Source organism: Chionomys nivalis, chromosome 5 (genome assembly GCF_950005125.1).
Source record: "Chionomys nivalis chromosome 5, mChiNiv1.1, whole genome shotgun sequence".
Lineage (NCBI taxonomy): Eukaryota > Metazoa > Chordata > Mammalia > Rodentia > Cricetidae > Chionomys > Chionomys nivalis.
The window spans coordinates 104,687,343-104,704,184 of NC_080090.1; the positions used below are offsets into that span (position 1 = coordinate 104,687,343).

General features: G+C 39.3%; 1 protein-coding gene across 1 annotated transcript in view; it reads left to right on the forward strand.

The window, feature by feature from the left end:
- Cntnap5 (contactin associated protein family member 5) overlaps positions 1–15,589 on the forward strand; it is a 976,150-nt gene extending 960,561 nt beyond the window's left edge. Inside the window, exons 23-24 of the mRNA XM_057769582.1 lie at positions 5,910–5,981; positions 8,306–15,589. Of these exons, the coding sequence (XP_057625565.1) occupies positions 5,910–5,981; positions 8,306–8,502 (269 nt within the window). The 3' untranslated portion in view covers positions 8,503–15,589. The remainder of the gene's footprint in view (positions 1–5,909; positions 5,982–8,305) is intronic.
- Positions 15,590–16,842: the final 1,253 nt, after the last annotated feature.

Consider the following 16,842-nt stretch of genomic DNA (forward strand, 5'->3'; position numbering starts at 1 on the left):
CCTCCAGAGTCAGTCCAAGATGTAGCCTCAGAAAGTGCCAATAAAAATAACTGAAGAAAACATCGGAAATAAATCTCTTGCCTCTGTATTGGCCCTCATGGGATAACATACCTGCCTATACATGTGTATCATTCACACATATAAACAAATGCATACATATATAAATAAATATACAAATGCATATTCTGTACATACATCATTTAACATAGTTACACTGTGTGTGTTTATGTGTCTGATGAGAACACTTGATCATAAAAGCATAATTGTACATTTTATGATTTTGCTTATTCATGATAAAATTGGTATTCTTTAACCAATGAAGCCCAAGCTACTGTCAAGTATCATTATGTTCTACAACCAATTTTGTTTAACTTTTTTTAGATTCTGAATATTAGTGAAATTTACATTCCTTTTCTTTATTATGGATGACTTTCACTTGATCTGATATTACTTCCATCTACATTCTTTTCTAATGAAGAAATCAACTTATTGTGACTGAGCAAAATTCTAGTGTATATTTGTGTGTGCATGTGATGTATGTGTATGTGTGTTTATATATCTATGAATGTATGGCTATGAGTGTTGATGTACAAATTCTTTTTATACTCATCTATTGATACTTAAGTTGCTTCCACATTTTGACTATTGTGAACAATGCTAAAATGATCATAGATTATAGAAGTCTATAGGCACTACTCCCTGATTTTGTATTATATTGGAAAAGCATGATAATCAACTATATAATACTGCCATAGATACATATATAAAGATAAAAACAGTAAATTAGAGAACCAAGAACTAAACATGGGCATGTGTGGTCAGCTCATGTTTGGCATGCACTGGTTCTGCACAGAAAATGAAATGATTAGCAAAATGAAAAGTAAAATGTGTAGGCTGTGAGCAAAGATTTGTGGACTCGGTATCTCTTGGTATTCAATTTTCAAGACATATTAATTGATTTAATTCAAAAGCCAGTGAATAGATAAACCTTATTAAAATTGGGCAAAGCATTCATATATATATTATGCCAAAGTGACATAAAAATGACCAATAGAAAAGTGACACATGAAAAGTATGACCCTATGAAAAGCACTAACACTTCAATCATTGGGGGTGGCAAAGCCTTGGCAATAAAATGCTTTTTCTTCACTCTCAGGAGAGCTGTGGTCAAAAGGCAAGGGGTGGATGTTAGAAAGAAGATCCACCAGCAGCTGGTACAGCCCCTTTGGATACCAGTATGGCAATTTCTCAAAAAATTAGAAAACAACCTTCCTCAAGACCCAGCAATGGCAGTTTTTGATATATACCCAAATGATGCTCGAGCATACCACAAGGACATGTGCTATTTTCATAGCAACATTGTTTATCATAGCCAGAACCTGGATACAACCTAAGAATGGATAAAGAAAATGTGGTGCATGTACACAATGGAGTACTACATAACAGAAAAAAATAATGGCTTCTTGAAATTTGCAGGCAAATTGATGGATCTAGAGAACATCATATTGAATGAGGTAACCCAGACCCAGAAAGACAATTATCATATGTACTCACTCATAAGTGGCTTTTAAACATAAAGCAAAGAAAGCTAGCCTACAAATCACAATTCCAGAAAACCGAGACAACAACGAGGACCCAAAGAGAGATATACATGGATCTAATCTACATGGGAAATAGAAAAAATGACAAGATCTCCTGAGTAAACTGGGAGCATCCGGACCATGTGAGAGGGTAGACAGAGAGGGGAGAGACAGGGAGGGGAGCAAAGAAAAATGTATAGCTCAATAAAATCAATGAAAAAAAGGAAAAAAAAGAAGATCCATTACTGATATTCCTCAGAAAAAGGAAAGTGTGTGTGTGTGTACACTTATTAACACACATGTATCATCTATCTATCACATATCCATTATTATCTATCAATTGATCAATCTATCTGTGTGTCTGTCTATTTATCTGATCTACATAAAGACGTACAGGGACTAGTCAGCAGCAACAACAACAACAAAATGGGGGCCAGACAGTAGTGGCACATGCTTTTAATCCCAGAACTCTGAAGGCAGAGGTAGGTGGATCTCTGTGAATTCAAGGCCAGCCTGGTATACAGAGTGAGTTACAGGACAGGCTCCAAGGCTACACAGGGAAACCCTGTGTCGAACAGCCCCCCCCCCCCACACACACACTCACAAATAATTGGAGGAAAACAGGAATTAGGGACTTGATTGTGTCCTCTATTAGAAGGAAGTGAGGCAGGGCTGGCAAGTTTGAGCCCCGTAGGGCTGAATCTGTTGAGTAACTTTGACCAAACCTGTGTTACAGAGACCACTGGTAGCAGTCCCCTAATTGTCTCTATGGTGTTTGATGGAGAAGGCACATTGACTTGGGAAGTATAAGTTAGGTAACAGAGTGGTTGGGGGGGGGGGTAGGCTGTGGACTGATTGATTTGTGTGTGTGTAAGGCATGCTTGTGTGTAAAACATTTATTGTCTCTATGAACTAATTAGCCTATCACTGTGTGACAATATTCTTGAGGAGATGTAAAAAAAAAAAAAAAAAACATTTACTCAATTCAGAGAACTGGTGACAGACAAGAGTTAGGATACCCCCAAATTCCAATATGAAGAACAAGTGAGTTTCCCTGGCGTCATTTTCAGGACTGTGGATGATGGGTCATTCATTGCAATAGAAATGATGCAAGAAAGCTTCAAAGCCTACTGTGGCATAGGCGATAGCTTATATGACTGAAACTCTGAAGCTCACTGCAAAATTTATGGACAGCTCAACAGCTCAGAGAGTATCTCTTGCAGGCAGTCTTGCTAATCTCTGTCCTTTTCAGGAAGCTCTGATGGTCTGAGAACCTTCAAGGAAGCTTGACTTATATGAGAGTGTCTCTTATCCATTCTTTCTGCTTATATAAGCTTGGGGAAGGAGGGCCCTAAAACATCTGCTCAGTTAGTGGAGTTACTGAGTTGTTTATTCTCTGAGCCTTAAGGAACTTCCCTTTAGAACATTCTGAGTCTTAAAGAACCCTCCTGAAGGGAGAATGGATCACTCCCAGAAATGTGTTTCACACCTGGCAATCATATCTACACCCTGACCAGCAAGGTCTACAGAGAAAGGTGTTAAATTATTAGTTTCCTGCAAAACTTTGATATATCAGTATTCAACTATAGACTGATATTATATATAGAAAAAGGAACAACACTGTCCTGATTCAAAGTGTTCTTTGACACTCTCAAATGGCAGAAGACCATTCTCAGAGAAAATGTCTTAAGTATTGTTACATATTTCTGGTGAGACCTAGTACTGGGTGAAAACTCACCTTTGCTTACTCATCACAAAATGTCTAGAATTATACTTAAAAATGGGAGTCCTTAAACAGTGTAGATAAGCAAATATATACCATATAGCATTAAACTATTGACAGACAAATGTTAGAGATAAAGAAATGGACATATAAATGGCAGGTAGATAGATGGTAGATGGCAGGTTAAGGATGGATGGAAACACATACATGGATGCATTTCTGCATTTAGGCTAAGGCATTTATTTTTAAAGGAGGGAGAATTAAAGCTAAGATTGATTTTAAAATATAATATTCAATGTTGATCAGTTATGAAAAGAAGGCACTCATGAAATGAGTCATCAGTGAGATAAGGGTTACTTTGCAGAACCTGATTACCAAACATACTACTGAAAATATTATCTTAGCCAATCTGAGATGTTTTCTCTGTAGCATTAGTAAACACTCGAGAATTAGAATTAATGACGTAAATTAATATATATTAACCTATCAACATAAAAACATGTTAGAAATGGAGAAATCTTGGTTAACATAGTTATAAATAACCATGTTATTTATAACGTTAAAAGCAGTGCATGTACTAAATAATGTTGGAACCAGTAGGATCTGAGCAGAAAAAGGAAAAATCTTAACTGTAGAGTGTGAAAATTTGAGCATTCATGGAGAACCAGGATGAATTCCAGGAAGGAAACTTGACGTAGAAATATGTCAGAGTTAGGAGGTTGTAAGGACACAGGAGGTACAATAGCTAAATATTTCCCATTCCCTCTCCTTCCCTCTCTCCCTCCCCAACCCTCTCTGTCCATACCTTCCTGCTTCTCTCTGCCTTACTACCTTTCTTCCTACCATTCTGTCAGTCTCACCACTACCCCCTCACCATAGTTCTTCCCTCCATTGTCCCATCTAATGTTTACTCCCTATAATGCAGACTCCCTTCTTACAATTTCCTATCTCCTTATCTCTACCTCTCTCTATCTCCTTACCTGTTGAAGAGAGACCTGCGAGGCTGGGAACTCTCTCCTCTCTCCTAGATCCTGGATTAGGCACAAACAACATCTAAACACCTGCTTTCCCTTTTCTTAAGTGGTGAAGAAAAAGTGGTGGCTTTCTGACTCAGGCAGAAAAACAGAAGTAAATGATCTTATTGGTGTAACTTTTTTTTTTTAAATCTTGTTGGTAAGTTCTTTTTTTTTTAAATATTTATTTATTTATTATGTATACAATATTCTGTCTGTGTGTATGCCTGAAGGCCAGAAGAGGGCGTCAGACCTCTTTACAGATGGTTGTGAGCCACCATGTGGTTGCTGGGAATTGAACTCAGGACCTTTGGAAGAGCAGGCAATGCTCTTAACCACTGAGCCATCTCTCCAGCCCCCTGGTGTAACTTTTAAGAGAGAAAATGGGGAGGCCCGTGTTAGAACGGGTTATGATACAGCGGTATATTTTTACTGGCTATATTATTAGCTGAACCAAAGGGGGTTTTCAATTTCTGAACTTTGGTAGTCATTCTCAGGAATAAGTCTGGCATTAGAAAATGTCCAAATAAGGTATTAGACCTCGGTGGGTAGCTTTAGGGATACAATCTGTGGTACATAACAAGAGTGAAGGGGGAAGGACAAAGCCCGACAGAGCCATGTTACCAGGCCCAGGACTGTGAAGGCTTTTCACCTATTCTCTTCCTCATTCTCTTCTTCTGTCCCTAGCTATCTCTTTCTCTGTTCTTTTCCTACCTTCATCCCTTCCTTTCCCTCTCCCTGCCTCCCTTACTTTATGTCTTCCTATCTCTTTGTCTCTCTCATTTTTTTCTTCTCCTCATTTCCCATCCTCTCTTACATGGCAAGTTCATGGTCACCTTCTACTACATAGCAGCTGAAAGTCAAGAAAAATAAATTGGGTGACAGCGATGGCTCAGAGGTTAAGAGTATACCCTGGACAGTTGCTCTTCTGGTGAGGGCTGCTCTGAGATGCTAATTCTTCCACTGCTTCTGGTTGTCCTTCTCAGTCTACTGAGGACCTCACACAGTTAAGGAGTCCACTGGGGCATAAGGGAACGTGTGTTTGAATTAAAAGACAGCTATCATTCCTAGGAATTCTCCAGCAAAGTGGAGAAGGTTGAGTCGATGACAGAAGGTACTCGGGCCGGGCACCACCCTCACTGGCCCAAGGCTCTCTCAAATCTTAATTAGAAGCTAATGATGACATGAAATATGGGTTGTAAGCAGTATATTTTATTCATCTTTTATATTTAGTATGTGTATACATGTCATGAAGCATGTGGAGGTGAGAGGGCACGGTTTGGGGAGTTGGGTTTCTCTTTCACCTTGTTTCAGAATCACAGGTTTCCTTGTGTCTATAGCTGATCTGAACAAGGGACCAGCTGCTCCCTCACTGGCATTCAGACTGGAGCCCCAAAATACAGCTTTTAATGTGCGCTCTGGGATTGAACTGAGCTCATCATTTTAAATGCTATTTATTTCAGTTTCCTTCAAAACGCCAGTTCATATCTCACTATAGGAATCTTGTTACATTGCACAGATGTCCACTGAATATGTTCTCCCTGTGGTTGAGGTAAAAGTAAAGTTTAAACTTTGGTCTTTTCTTCCGTCTAGATCCCTTTGGAAAGACAGATGAACGTGAACCACTTACAAATGCCGTCCGAAGTGACTCAGCAGTCATTGGAGGTAACCTGTCTTCATCAATAAGAGCAGGAAAGATATCTCTGGTCCTGTGGTCTGCAGAAAATTATCTGAAGCCTTCCTTACCCATGATCATTTAGCACACCAAATCAGGCATTGTCTTCCAGCCCTTAGCCTTTTCTTTCATGGTTCAAGATTAATAGCAGGCTCTCCTCCAGGGCCAGCAGCTCTGTGGCTTCATTCTGCCTCAAATTCAGCAGGCAGCTGAACTTTGAGCCAACAGCTGGGGCATTTACTTACATATAGGCAGTCTGCATCTTGTTCATTGCATCCCACTGTCACTTCTAAAGCACAAACAAAATAGACCAATAAAATTACATATGGAAAGAAGTATCACTGGGGCAGACAGATGAGCAGAGCAGTCATTGTTTTCGGTTATCCTTTACAGAGTGATTTGGGTTGGATCTAATGAGCAGGGTGAAGCTCATATGACTGAAGTTCCAAATCCTGCAGTCCATCTGGCTATGGATGTAGTGTTTGCTTGCTCTGCTTATAGCTTTTCCTACCACCTTCCCTTGCTTTATAGTTTTTAAACTGTGTGCTGGTCTCACCCTACCTACTCTTTATTCTGTCTCAGCCCCTCTAATGCTTACAGGAGTTTGATGCTCCCATCTAGATCTTGCAACACAGAATTGTCTGTCTCCCAAGTTTTGCTTAATGTACGATGCCTGAGATATGGAAATCCATTTCCATTGGTGACTTATAACCATAGCAGGTGCCTCAATGCTGCCTTCTGGCAGCTGGGATGAATGAATCCACACCAGATGGAGTTCTTTAAAAGTCTGCAGGAATCATTCATTTCACTTCTATTTAATTAGCTCCAGTTCTGGGTCAGACCTGTACTAAACAGAGATGCAGGATGGGAGATACAATTACTGTCTTCCTAGAATGAGCAGACTGGCTAGGAAAGAGATAGGCGAGCAGACAGCAATAACAGCAAAGAAGCTGGTTCCAAAGATGAATGTGACCAGAAGAACTCTGCCAGAGTAGCATCCCAGAGCAGGAGGACAATTAAGGACTTTCCTTAGGGAAGTACTTAAAATGTGAGCTGAATGCCTTCTCCAGGGAACTTGATTTTTCTTTGAAATCAGTAAATGTCACGGAAAATTTTATAACTCTCTCTATTCCTGTAAGTTTTCATTTGATGAGGAAAGACAGGGGGTTCTGGTCTTCCCCCACTCATTGGCAAGCCCCATTGAGTCTCTATGAATGGGAAGATTATCACAGCCCCACAGGAGATCCTGGGAAGCTTGCCCAGTTTCCAGCCTGCAATAACCCCTTCAACCTAGGAGTAGAAAAGAGGCAACCTCAGTCACATTATAAAACTGCAGTTCATGCTTCAGATTCATTCATTGCCACCCAGATTAGACTATCAACTTTGATATTTTACTTTGCCTTTTTCTAAAATAGTTGTAAAACATGTTACCCAATGAGCTTAGAATATATGACAAATGTAAATGATCTTAGTTATGGTCACAACTTTTAAAAATTTGGTGGAAGATGGGTTTATATATTTAAGATTTTGGTATCTAGTCAGATAAACAGTAATGAATTACGACCAACAAATACTTAGAAAATATGAAACATGCAAATGTGTATACTTTGGCAGAAATTAAATTATTTTTGTTGACCAAAACTTAAGTATTTTGCTTCTATTAATTTCACATGCATGCTGCTTGTTACTTTTGAAATAAGGGCCCATTATGTAACCCGGGATTGAGAAATGTCAGAGACAGCAAGAGAAATCTTACATTAAAAGAAAGTGGAAGGCAAAAACAGACTCTCAAGTTGCTCTGTGACACCCGCACAAGTGCTATGGCAGCCAAGCATCTACACACACTTACTCACACAGACGCACAGGCACACAGACACACAGACACCCAGATACACAGTCTCACACCCTCACATTCTCAGAGAGAAGGGGCTAGTGGTAGTTAGTCCAAGTAACTCTTGGCAAATTTTGGTGTACTTAAAATCTCTAAAATCGGAGTTTGATCCCTAGTAGCAAAAATAAAACAACACAGAAACCACACAAATCCTTTGCTGTTCCAACTCCATGTTCATTATTAGGTCATAAACACAACCTTCTAGGAGAAACAGCCTTGCTCCCTCATTACTCTACTTGTAGAAACATCTGTTGAAACTGAAGGTCAAGGGATTCTGAGCAGGTCTTTATCTCTGGGTAAAGAGTAGATTTTTGTTTGTGTATTTTATTTGTTTATGATTTTTTCCCCTCCAATGTATGTGCTTGTCAAGCCTGGATTTCCTCAGTGACACCTTTTTTCTCTTTCCCCCTCTTTTCTTTGCAGGTGTCATAGCAGTAGTTACCTTTATCACCTTTTGTGTCATCGGCATCATGACTCGCTTTCTATATCAGCATAAGCAGTCACACCGTACCAATCAGATGAAGGAGAAGGAATACCCAGAGACCTTGGACAATTCCTTTAGAAATGACATTGACTTGCAAAACACAGCCAGCGAGTGCAAACGGGAATACTTCATCTGAGATGACACAGGGTTACCTATTCCTCTTTTATTTTGTAAGGTTTTCCCTCTCCTTTTCTCTTCTCTTTCCTATCTTTTAATTTAGGTATTTTCTTTCTCTCTTTCAACATTAATACTCTGGAACACACCTGCATCCACCAAAAGCATTGATCTCCTTCATCCAGCTCAGGAGGTCAGGTAGCTATGGCTACTGTAGTTCACTGACATGTGCATCATTGTGAAAGTGACCACTGGAGACACAGACTTCACTATTGTAAACAAGAGACACGTGTGCACCTATGTACATTTGATGTTTGTAGTTGATTTTTTAAACATCAATTTCTTGGGCACTTGGCCTTGATATCTTCCGTTAGAAGAGCTCTGTGGCATTGGTCTTTCACAATTATCCCTGGCACCCTGCCACATACCATACTGGTAGGTATCATGGCTTGAAAGAAGAGAAGAGTGTGTGTGTGTGTGTGTGTATGACATAGAAAGACAGAATAAAATAATCATTTAAGTAAAATGTCTATTAGGGATGCTGGTAGAGCAGTAGCATACAAGGGAAAGTAATCAACCCAGACAAAGCAGTGTTTGTTCTTTTAGGTTCCTTGAGTGTGGTCGGAAGTTTGGGAAATATTATGCCACACAGAAATTCTTCTAAGGCAGACATTATCTGGACAGGCTTAAAGACATTTTTTTTTAATTCTTTTATTTCATTTACTTTGTTTTGTTTTGCTGCTGAAGCAGGTATTTGTAAAGTATCCAGGACATTCTTTCCAAAGGCACTGATTAAAGAGCAATGAGCGAAGTGAGTGTGAGATCCTTGACAAGGCAACAATCATGTGTGCTGCCTGTAACCTTCTCCAGTTCAGACTTAAATATCTGAAAGAATCTGATTCCATGGGGGCATGCTTCCCTTGAGAGCTGAGGGGAGAGAGGCTACAGGTCTGCCTGAGGTGGAAGACTTTCATAGCACCCTTGAGAACAGACACTGTACTTGGAGGACCTAGGCTATGAGAACACCCATGGGGTGGCCCGGGGCAGAAGGAGACCCTTCTGGCCTGTTTGTTTTGATGACATTTTCCAAGCAACCAGACACATCTGTGATAGTTTAGTGTGGGCATCATGAGTATCCCCCAGCACTGTTCATCTTCCTTCCCCTAGAGTCTCAGTTCTTTCCAATAGAGAATGGCAGAGTAGTGAGAACTACTTTGGGCCTCTCTTGCTGCTCTGTTTTGAAGCATGGATGCAGTAGCTTGAAACCAGGGGGTTTCATGAAAGTTGTGAGGAAATAGCTGCTCCTGAAATGTAACAACTGCCTTCTCCACTTTACTAGAACTTGTTAGATAGGTTATTCCTAAAATTGCTATATTGAAGAAAAATTATACACGTGTGTATTGTGGAAACCTAAATGGAATTCAAATAAAAATCTAAAATGGTTCCATAAAAAAATGTTAAGGCCCTATTAACTCAGGTTGGAACAAAACTTTTTAAAAATACAGAAAAGAGGTGCAGAAAAAAATGATAAATATTGAGCAGACTTCTCCACAACCACCCACACAGAAAGATTCAGTAAAGGAAGCAGGTGCAGAGAAGCAGGGTTCACCATCTAGAACACATGTTATGAGTTCACTGACATCTGAGCTGTTTCCTAGGAGGCAAGGGCCTGGCTATCGTGTGTGACAGTGTGGAACCCTCTAGATCAGGGGTTTGGGGATAGCCCTCCGCCTATAGAGCACATCTCATTTCCAAATCTGTACCCATGTACACAAAGGTGCCCATGCACTTGCCTTGCTTGTCTAAATAAGGTAGTCATGCACCTCAGGCTTCGGGTTCTTTTGGTAGCATAACACATAGTTGATTCAAAAGGCATCTTGATTTTGTCCATGGTGAGTAATCCTGATCGCTTTTTAACTCTGCCCTTGTACCACCTTGGAATAAAAACAATCACCCAAACAATTTAGGACTTAGGAAATGCTAGAAGCAAGATCCTTGATGGATACGGACTGACCAATTCTCTTTGAAGGGCAGACCTGATTTGTAAAGCAGGTGCCTTGACAGTCAGTAGGTCATCCATCTTCTTAGTGAGTGTCCTATCTCTACTCTTCAGTAGTGCCCTGAACAGAAGGCTCGCAGCGAAGCCATCACTGGCTTCATCCAGGTTTCAATCTGTAGCTTTTCTCACTTGCAGAACTACAGAGGTAAGGATTGGGTGTGGCATCACAGTCCACAGCTCTGAGATATTGTCCTAAATACATCTTCTTTCCTTAAAATTTTCTATGATTCTTATACACCCTGTTCCTCTATTAGGATATCGTTATCATTTTGCTACTGAATTTATTTTAAAGCAATTTTAACAAAGTTGCCCTTTTTAATTTTCTACCTTTAATATGACAAATGATCATCTAATAAAATGAAAGATATTGAAAATCTCTTTCCCTATGCCCTTCATTCCCTGTTTTCCAATTTCTACTTTTGAATTTGAATTTTCTGTCTCTATAAAAGGTTGTATAAGTCACCTTTTTGCTTCTTTGCCACAAGAAATAAAAGTCATGCTGAAGTTTAGCCCTAAGCACCTCTAGTAGTGAAACAACATGTAAGGGAGAGTAGCCACACTGAAACATTTTCTTACTGGAGTCCTCAGAACCAAGCACCATGTTTTAGTGGCATGATGTTATGGGGTAGATTTGGAAGTACAAGCCAAATCAATGTGTATGGTTCCCTCACCCACAAGTATGTCATTAGAGATAATCCTGTAGGAAAATTGTGAAGCTAGTCTATGCCCCCTGCATAGCACACACTCTACTGACTCCACCCCTGTATGTGCAGGCTGTGCATACCAGGACCCTGGGTATGGAGACCAAATGGTAGATGCACGCCAAGATGGTATATATAAGTATTCTCAGGGCTAAATCAGCCCCACAACACACACCAGGTGAAAAGTCTAGCAATCTATTTTCTCCTAAACTGAATGCACATCACAGCCAGAAGCAAGAGCACAGTTCAGGGGTGGTGGCAAGGTCTATTTGGTTTGTACAATTATTCAATCATGTTTTCCACCTTCAAAAAATTACAGCATAAAACAAGAGTCAGTGTGTTTTAATCCTCCTTTAGCCACCACTTCTCCTTATGGTATATAGGTTTCATGATGCCCCTATTCTATAATGCTCAGTCATTGATGCCTGCTGTTTAAAAAAGAACTTGTGGAATATGTCTCTTTACAGTACAACCAAAAATATCTATTTAATATTTCAAACCAAGGGATAGTATTGATATTATCTCATGAACAAATCTATCAATGCAAGCAACTGTATGTTTATTTCTCCTAAGGAAATTTTAGCAACAGCTGTGTCCTTCAGTTCATGCATAGGGTAGATTGCCGTGGTTTCTCCAAGAATTATGTTAGGAAAATTGATATTTGTAATTTTCTGGATTTCTATTTATAAATGGATCAGCTTGTGTTCATCTGAAGAATCCTGGAGCTGATATTTTATTCACTTTAGTAATAAGATGTGGCTTTATCTTATCAACCTTTGACAGAATCGTGACTACCACATAAAAGCAGAAGCAAGACTACAACTAGATGAGTATGCAGCTCTTTTTCCTGTACTCAGACCTCAGACATATAGGAAATGTCCATGATTCTAGTGTTCTGTTTTATATGCAAATAAGCAGCAGATCTTACAGCAACGGAGATGCCCACACAAAACCAGGTATCAAAGAACAAGTACTAGGCACAGTTCACGTGCAAACCACGTTCCAGAGGGCTCTAAAAACAAACAGATTTTTGGAAAATTCTTAAATTTTGTGTAATATTTATTAATTATTCCAGAAATTATTTTGCTTTGTTTATCTTCCTTAAGTTATTTGGTCACAGAGATAAATTTCTGTAGAAGTTGGTAAATGAAATCTTTGGGCAGAGAAAGAAAAAAATGGCCCCTGTATATTTTCCTTAAACAGCTTTTATTAGGTGGCCCTGGCATGTCTAGGACTCTCTATTGTAAACCAAGCTGGCCTCAAACTCACAGAGAACCACTTAACTCTGCCAAGGTGTGGACTTCCATTTCTGACTATATCAGATATATTCGAAGGGTGTTAAATTCTCTATGCTCACATGTTAGTTCCAGTTAAAGCTTTCCAAATGTAGGCCGTATGTATATGCCAGACCCATGTAAAGACTGGAGGCATAAAATAGAAGTCTTTAATTGCACCCCCTTCTGATTTCATTTCCTTGGTGGACATTCATTGATGACCGTGACTCTTCTAGATCCCCCTTAACTGGTTGGTATTCTGGCATTTTTAATTCTCCGCATTCTGTCCTAAAGAAGCATTTGACTATATTTAGGTAAACCTCTGAGATCTATAAGTCACCTATTGAACAAATAATTTATTGATGTGTTATCCCCCTCATCAAGATCATATTTCTGTATCTATATGTTTCCAACTTTGAAGGTCATGCATGTAACCTCTCCATATAATGTCACCTCAATTAGAAGACACACATTAACATTAGCGAGTTGCATTCATAGTATCCCCATAGAATCCATGGACTGGGGCACCAAGCCTGTGGAACTCTTGCTTGTTTTGTCTATTTCAGTTCTCTTGAATTCCCTAGAGCTATAATCTAGCAAGCAACCTTTTAGCAACAGCAGTCTGGCAAGAGTCTCTTGAGAAACCTATATAATCCTGCCACTCATTACTTCCTGAAGCCATTGTTGGGTTTGCTTTGTCCTCAACTGACCCACAGGTCAAGTTTCAACTAAATAAATAAACAAGCAATGTTGTACCTGTAAGTGACAAAGGAGGTTAATGAAAGGGTGGTATGGACAAGTGCAAACATGCTTGAGTTCTTGAAGGATACCTGTGTACTGTTTTATGTCTCTCATGCAGATTTGAAATGTTTTATTTGAAAGACTCACACTTTTAAACACTGAAACACTTCTGTACCAGGTTTGGGGGCTTTCTTAACTTCTCTTTAGTTAAGGACTCCTTGCTCGCAGTCATCCTCAAATCATTTGTTTTGAAAATGTTTGTTGTTCTTCATTCTTAGCTCTTGTTCACTAATTCTAAATAGTTGATTAACCTAAAAGGGGAGGAGCTGCAACAGACACGCACACAGGCACATGTGTGTACCCCCACACACACAAAAGTGAAAAGGAATAAGACTGTTCCTCAAACGTTATCCAGGAAATTATATCCATACCTACTTTGTAACCAGAGATTTATCTTGGAAACTGTTTAAATTCCTCCTTTTGAAGGTTTCAGTGATTGCTTTGTTATTTTTGAATGACTTCCACCATCTTATTATGTATTAAGGTATTCTGAGGAAGAATAAGAAGCACATGATGTAGTGAGACAGTGTACTTTGTAAGCTAGTCCTCTGTGGTGTATAATGTTTATTGTCCATAAAGTGGTTAAGGGGACACAAGAGGCTCAAGGAACAGAGGGTTTTTGTGTTAAAGCAGACTTGATGGGAATTTGTCAAGGAGGAAGAGGGAATTCATAGAGCAAGTGGCTGCTGGAAGTTAGAAGAGTCAAAGCTTCCACCATGAAGTAAGGGTGGTTTCTCTCCACAGTCTCGTGGCTCCTAACTCAGGAGTCTCAACACTTAGAGAAGAGGAAGTATTACAGCTGCAGCACGAGAAATGGCTTACTCATAGTTACATGGAATTTTCACCCTATCCCAGTGAATTTTAAGTTTTATGTTTCACTGATACAGTCCTGGGATGCTTTCAAGTTATCACCACAGTGATTCCATCTGGCCAGAGTGAGCACCCAGGTGGCCACTTTAAGCAAAATATTGTCATGATCCTCATGCCCATAATCAGATACTCCATGGATAGAAATACTGAAACGTTGGCGTCAGTCTAGTGATCTTTCTTTCCCTTTCCTTGGTCATGCCATCTATAGGCACGGCACAATGATAGAAAGGTACAGAGCTCTTCATCACCTACAGTATGTACTTCGGAAAGCCACCACCGGACACACTGTGAACCCTGTTCTCTTTCTGCCATTCAGCACACAAGTGAAGCTTGCATCGAGTAGCAGGTTAAAATTAGAAGGCTAATACCAAGTTATGAAAAGGGTGATATGTGCCAGTGATTAAAGCCTGCTCATATTTTCATTAGCATTATACTATGCCATGCTTCAGATCCCAGCAGTAAATCTCAGAGGAAATGAAAAAGGCATTGGGTGTGCAGAACAGGCCTTCTGTCACCCTGAAGCCCCCTTGAATGGCCTCCCCAGGCGGAGCCATTTTCATTGCAACCTTACAGTATAATATGAATGGACCTCTGACTAGTTCTACTTTCACATTATAGTCAGCCATATTGCAAAGGACATATATGAAGTACGTTAATCTCTTCTCTTTGAATGGCAGTAGCAAACAGTGTAGCCTTGTCCTGCCTTAAATACTCTTTCAAAAAAAAATAGTAAGTAACTATACCTTGCTTCAAGTATTGTATTTATATCACGAGAAGAACTTCATATTTGGTGAGGATCAAAGTCAATAACTTTCTCTAGAACTTGTCAACAGACAGGCTTCCCAATAGCCTATGTTGTCTTAGACAGACACTTCCCACAGTCCACTAGCCTATGGCAAGAAGATAGAACATGGGGAAATGAAGACACATGACACATTCTAATTATGTCTTATAAAATAGGCAATGGTTTATGAAATTCCTAAATCCCTAAGAAAAGTATCATGTTCATTTCAACTGAGAAATTAAAGTTTTTCTGGCACCTGCTTTGAAAAAACAAGAGACTAGGGAGATTGCTTTTAGCAAATAAGTAACAAAATATAAAAGGACCTCTCCCAATCTTATATATGAATGATATATACAGGCTTTCTTTGACAAAAGCACAACAGAGGCAAAGCAGACGATATCCTCAGAGATTAGCTGGAGATTCCTTGATTCCTTGTTTCTGTGGATATTATAAATTTTGGTCCTGTAGAAGAATCACCAGTCCCATGTGATGTTTCCTCATCCCAAGTCTGTTTTGTACGCCATGCAACATGTCTTAATACACTGTATGGAGAAATTTAAAGTTACCCCTCAATTTCTTCGTTTTCTATGTTTTTTGTTGTACAGAAGACTTACCTGTAAATATTGTATATTTAATAAAAAAATTTTGTATCATTTTGTGTGGAACATAAATATGTCTTTCTGTGTTGTTCTTGGGTTAATGAGGAGTCAAGTAATTAATCCCTGAGAGCCCACTCTGATTTCTCAGATCATTAACTCATAGCCAACATGACCCATGAAACACACAAACCTCCTACTCTCCAGGTTTATTGATTTAAGTGCAGCTCAAAGTACTGTCTTGGGTTTTTTTATGCTTAACTGACTCATACCAAACTGCACTTTAGGCACAAAAGTGCACATGAACAAGCTCACTGATTTAGTAAAAACCATTCTTGAACTATCCTGAATTCAATATCTCCCAGATAACCTATGACCCCATTGATCCCTTCACAGTGCCCCTCACAAAACCTGTACCTTGTGTCTTACACTGCCTATACTTCCTTGTTCTGGAGTACTGTCACTGTGTTACTAACACAATAACTCTATGTTTGAAAAAGCAGGCAAACATTCCTGTTGAGTGGATTTGTTTTTGTATAGTGTTTATTTAGACTTGTGTTTAGGAGTCATCCCTTGGACATAGACTTATCAACAAAATCTAAAAATGATTTAATGGTATGGGGATGTAGCTCAGTTGATAAATGACTTCATAATATGCACAAACAACCTAAGTGTGATCCTCGGCTCCAAATAAAGCAGTCATCTTGGTACAGAGCTATTACCTCAATATTCCTCAGGAAGTGAAGACAACAGTACCAAAAGTCCAAGGTCAGTTTTGGCTACATAGAGATCTGGAGCCAAGTTTGAGTTACATAAACTGTCTACCAAGGGATTAAGTATGTCAGACAGAATATTTACAAAAATTTTAAACTGCTCATTCCAGAGAAATAAGAAGGGATGAGGAAAAAGAAGGAGCTAAGACTTATGAAGAATGCAGCATTGGGAAAACAGAAGTAAAAAGAGATTCACTGTGTATCTGAGACTGGAAGGAATCAATGAGGTTTGCTGATGGAAAAGCAGGAGAGTATAAAAGAAAAAGGAATCCAAAGAATGAATATTTGATTTTTCACAACAAATGGATTGTGTAAAGGTTTTTGCTGTATTTATATTGGGTAGAAAAATGGAGGCTATTATTGGAGGGAAATGGGCTAGAGGAGACTCCTTTAAAATATGCTTAAGTTCCTTATTAGAGACACTTAATTAAGAAACTGGGGAAGAAAGAGATTGGAAGTCAGCTGAGGACTACATGATTCATGGATCAAGACTCACAGTCACAG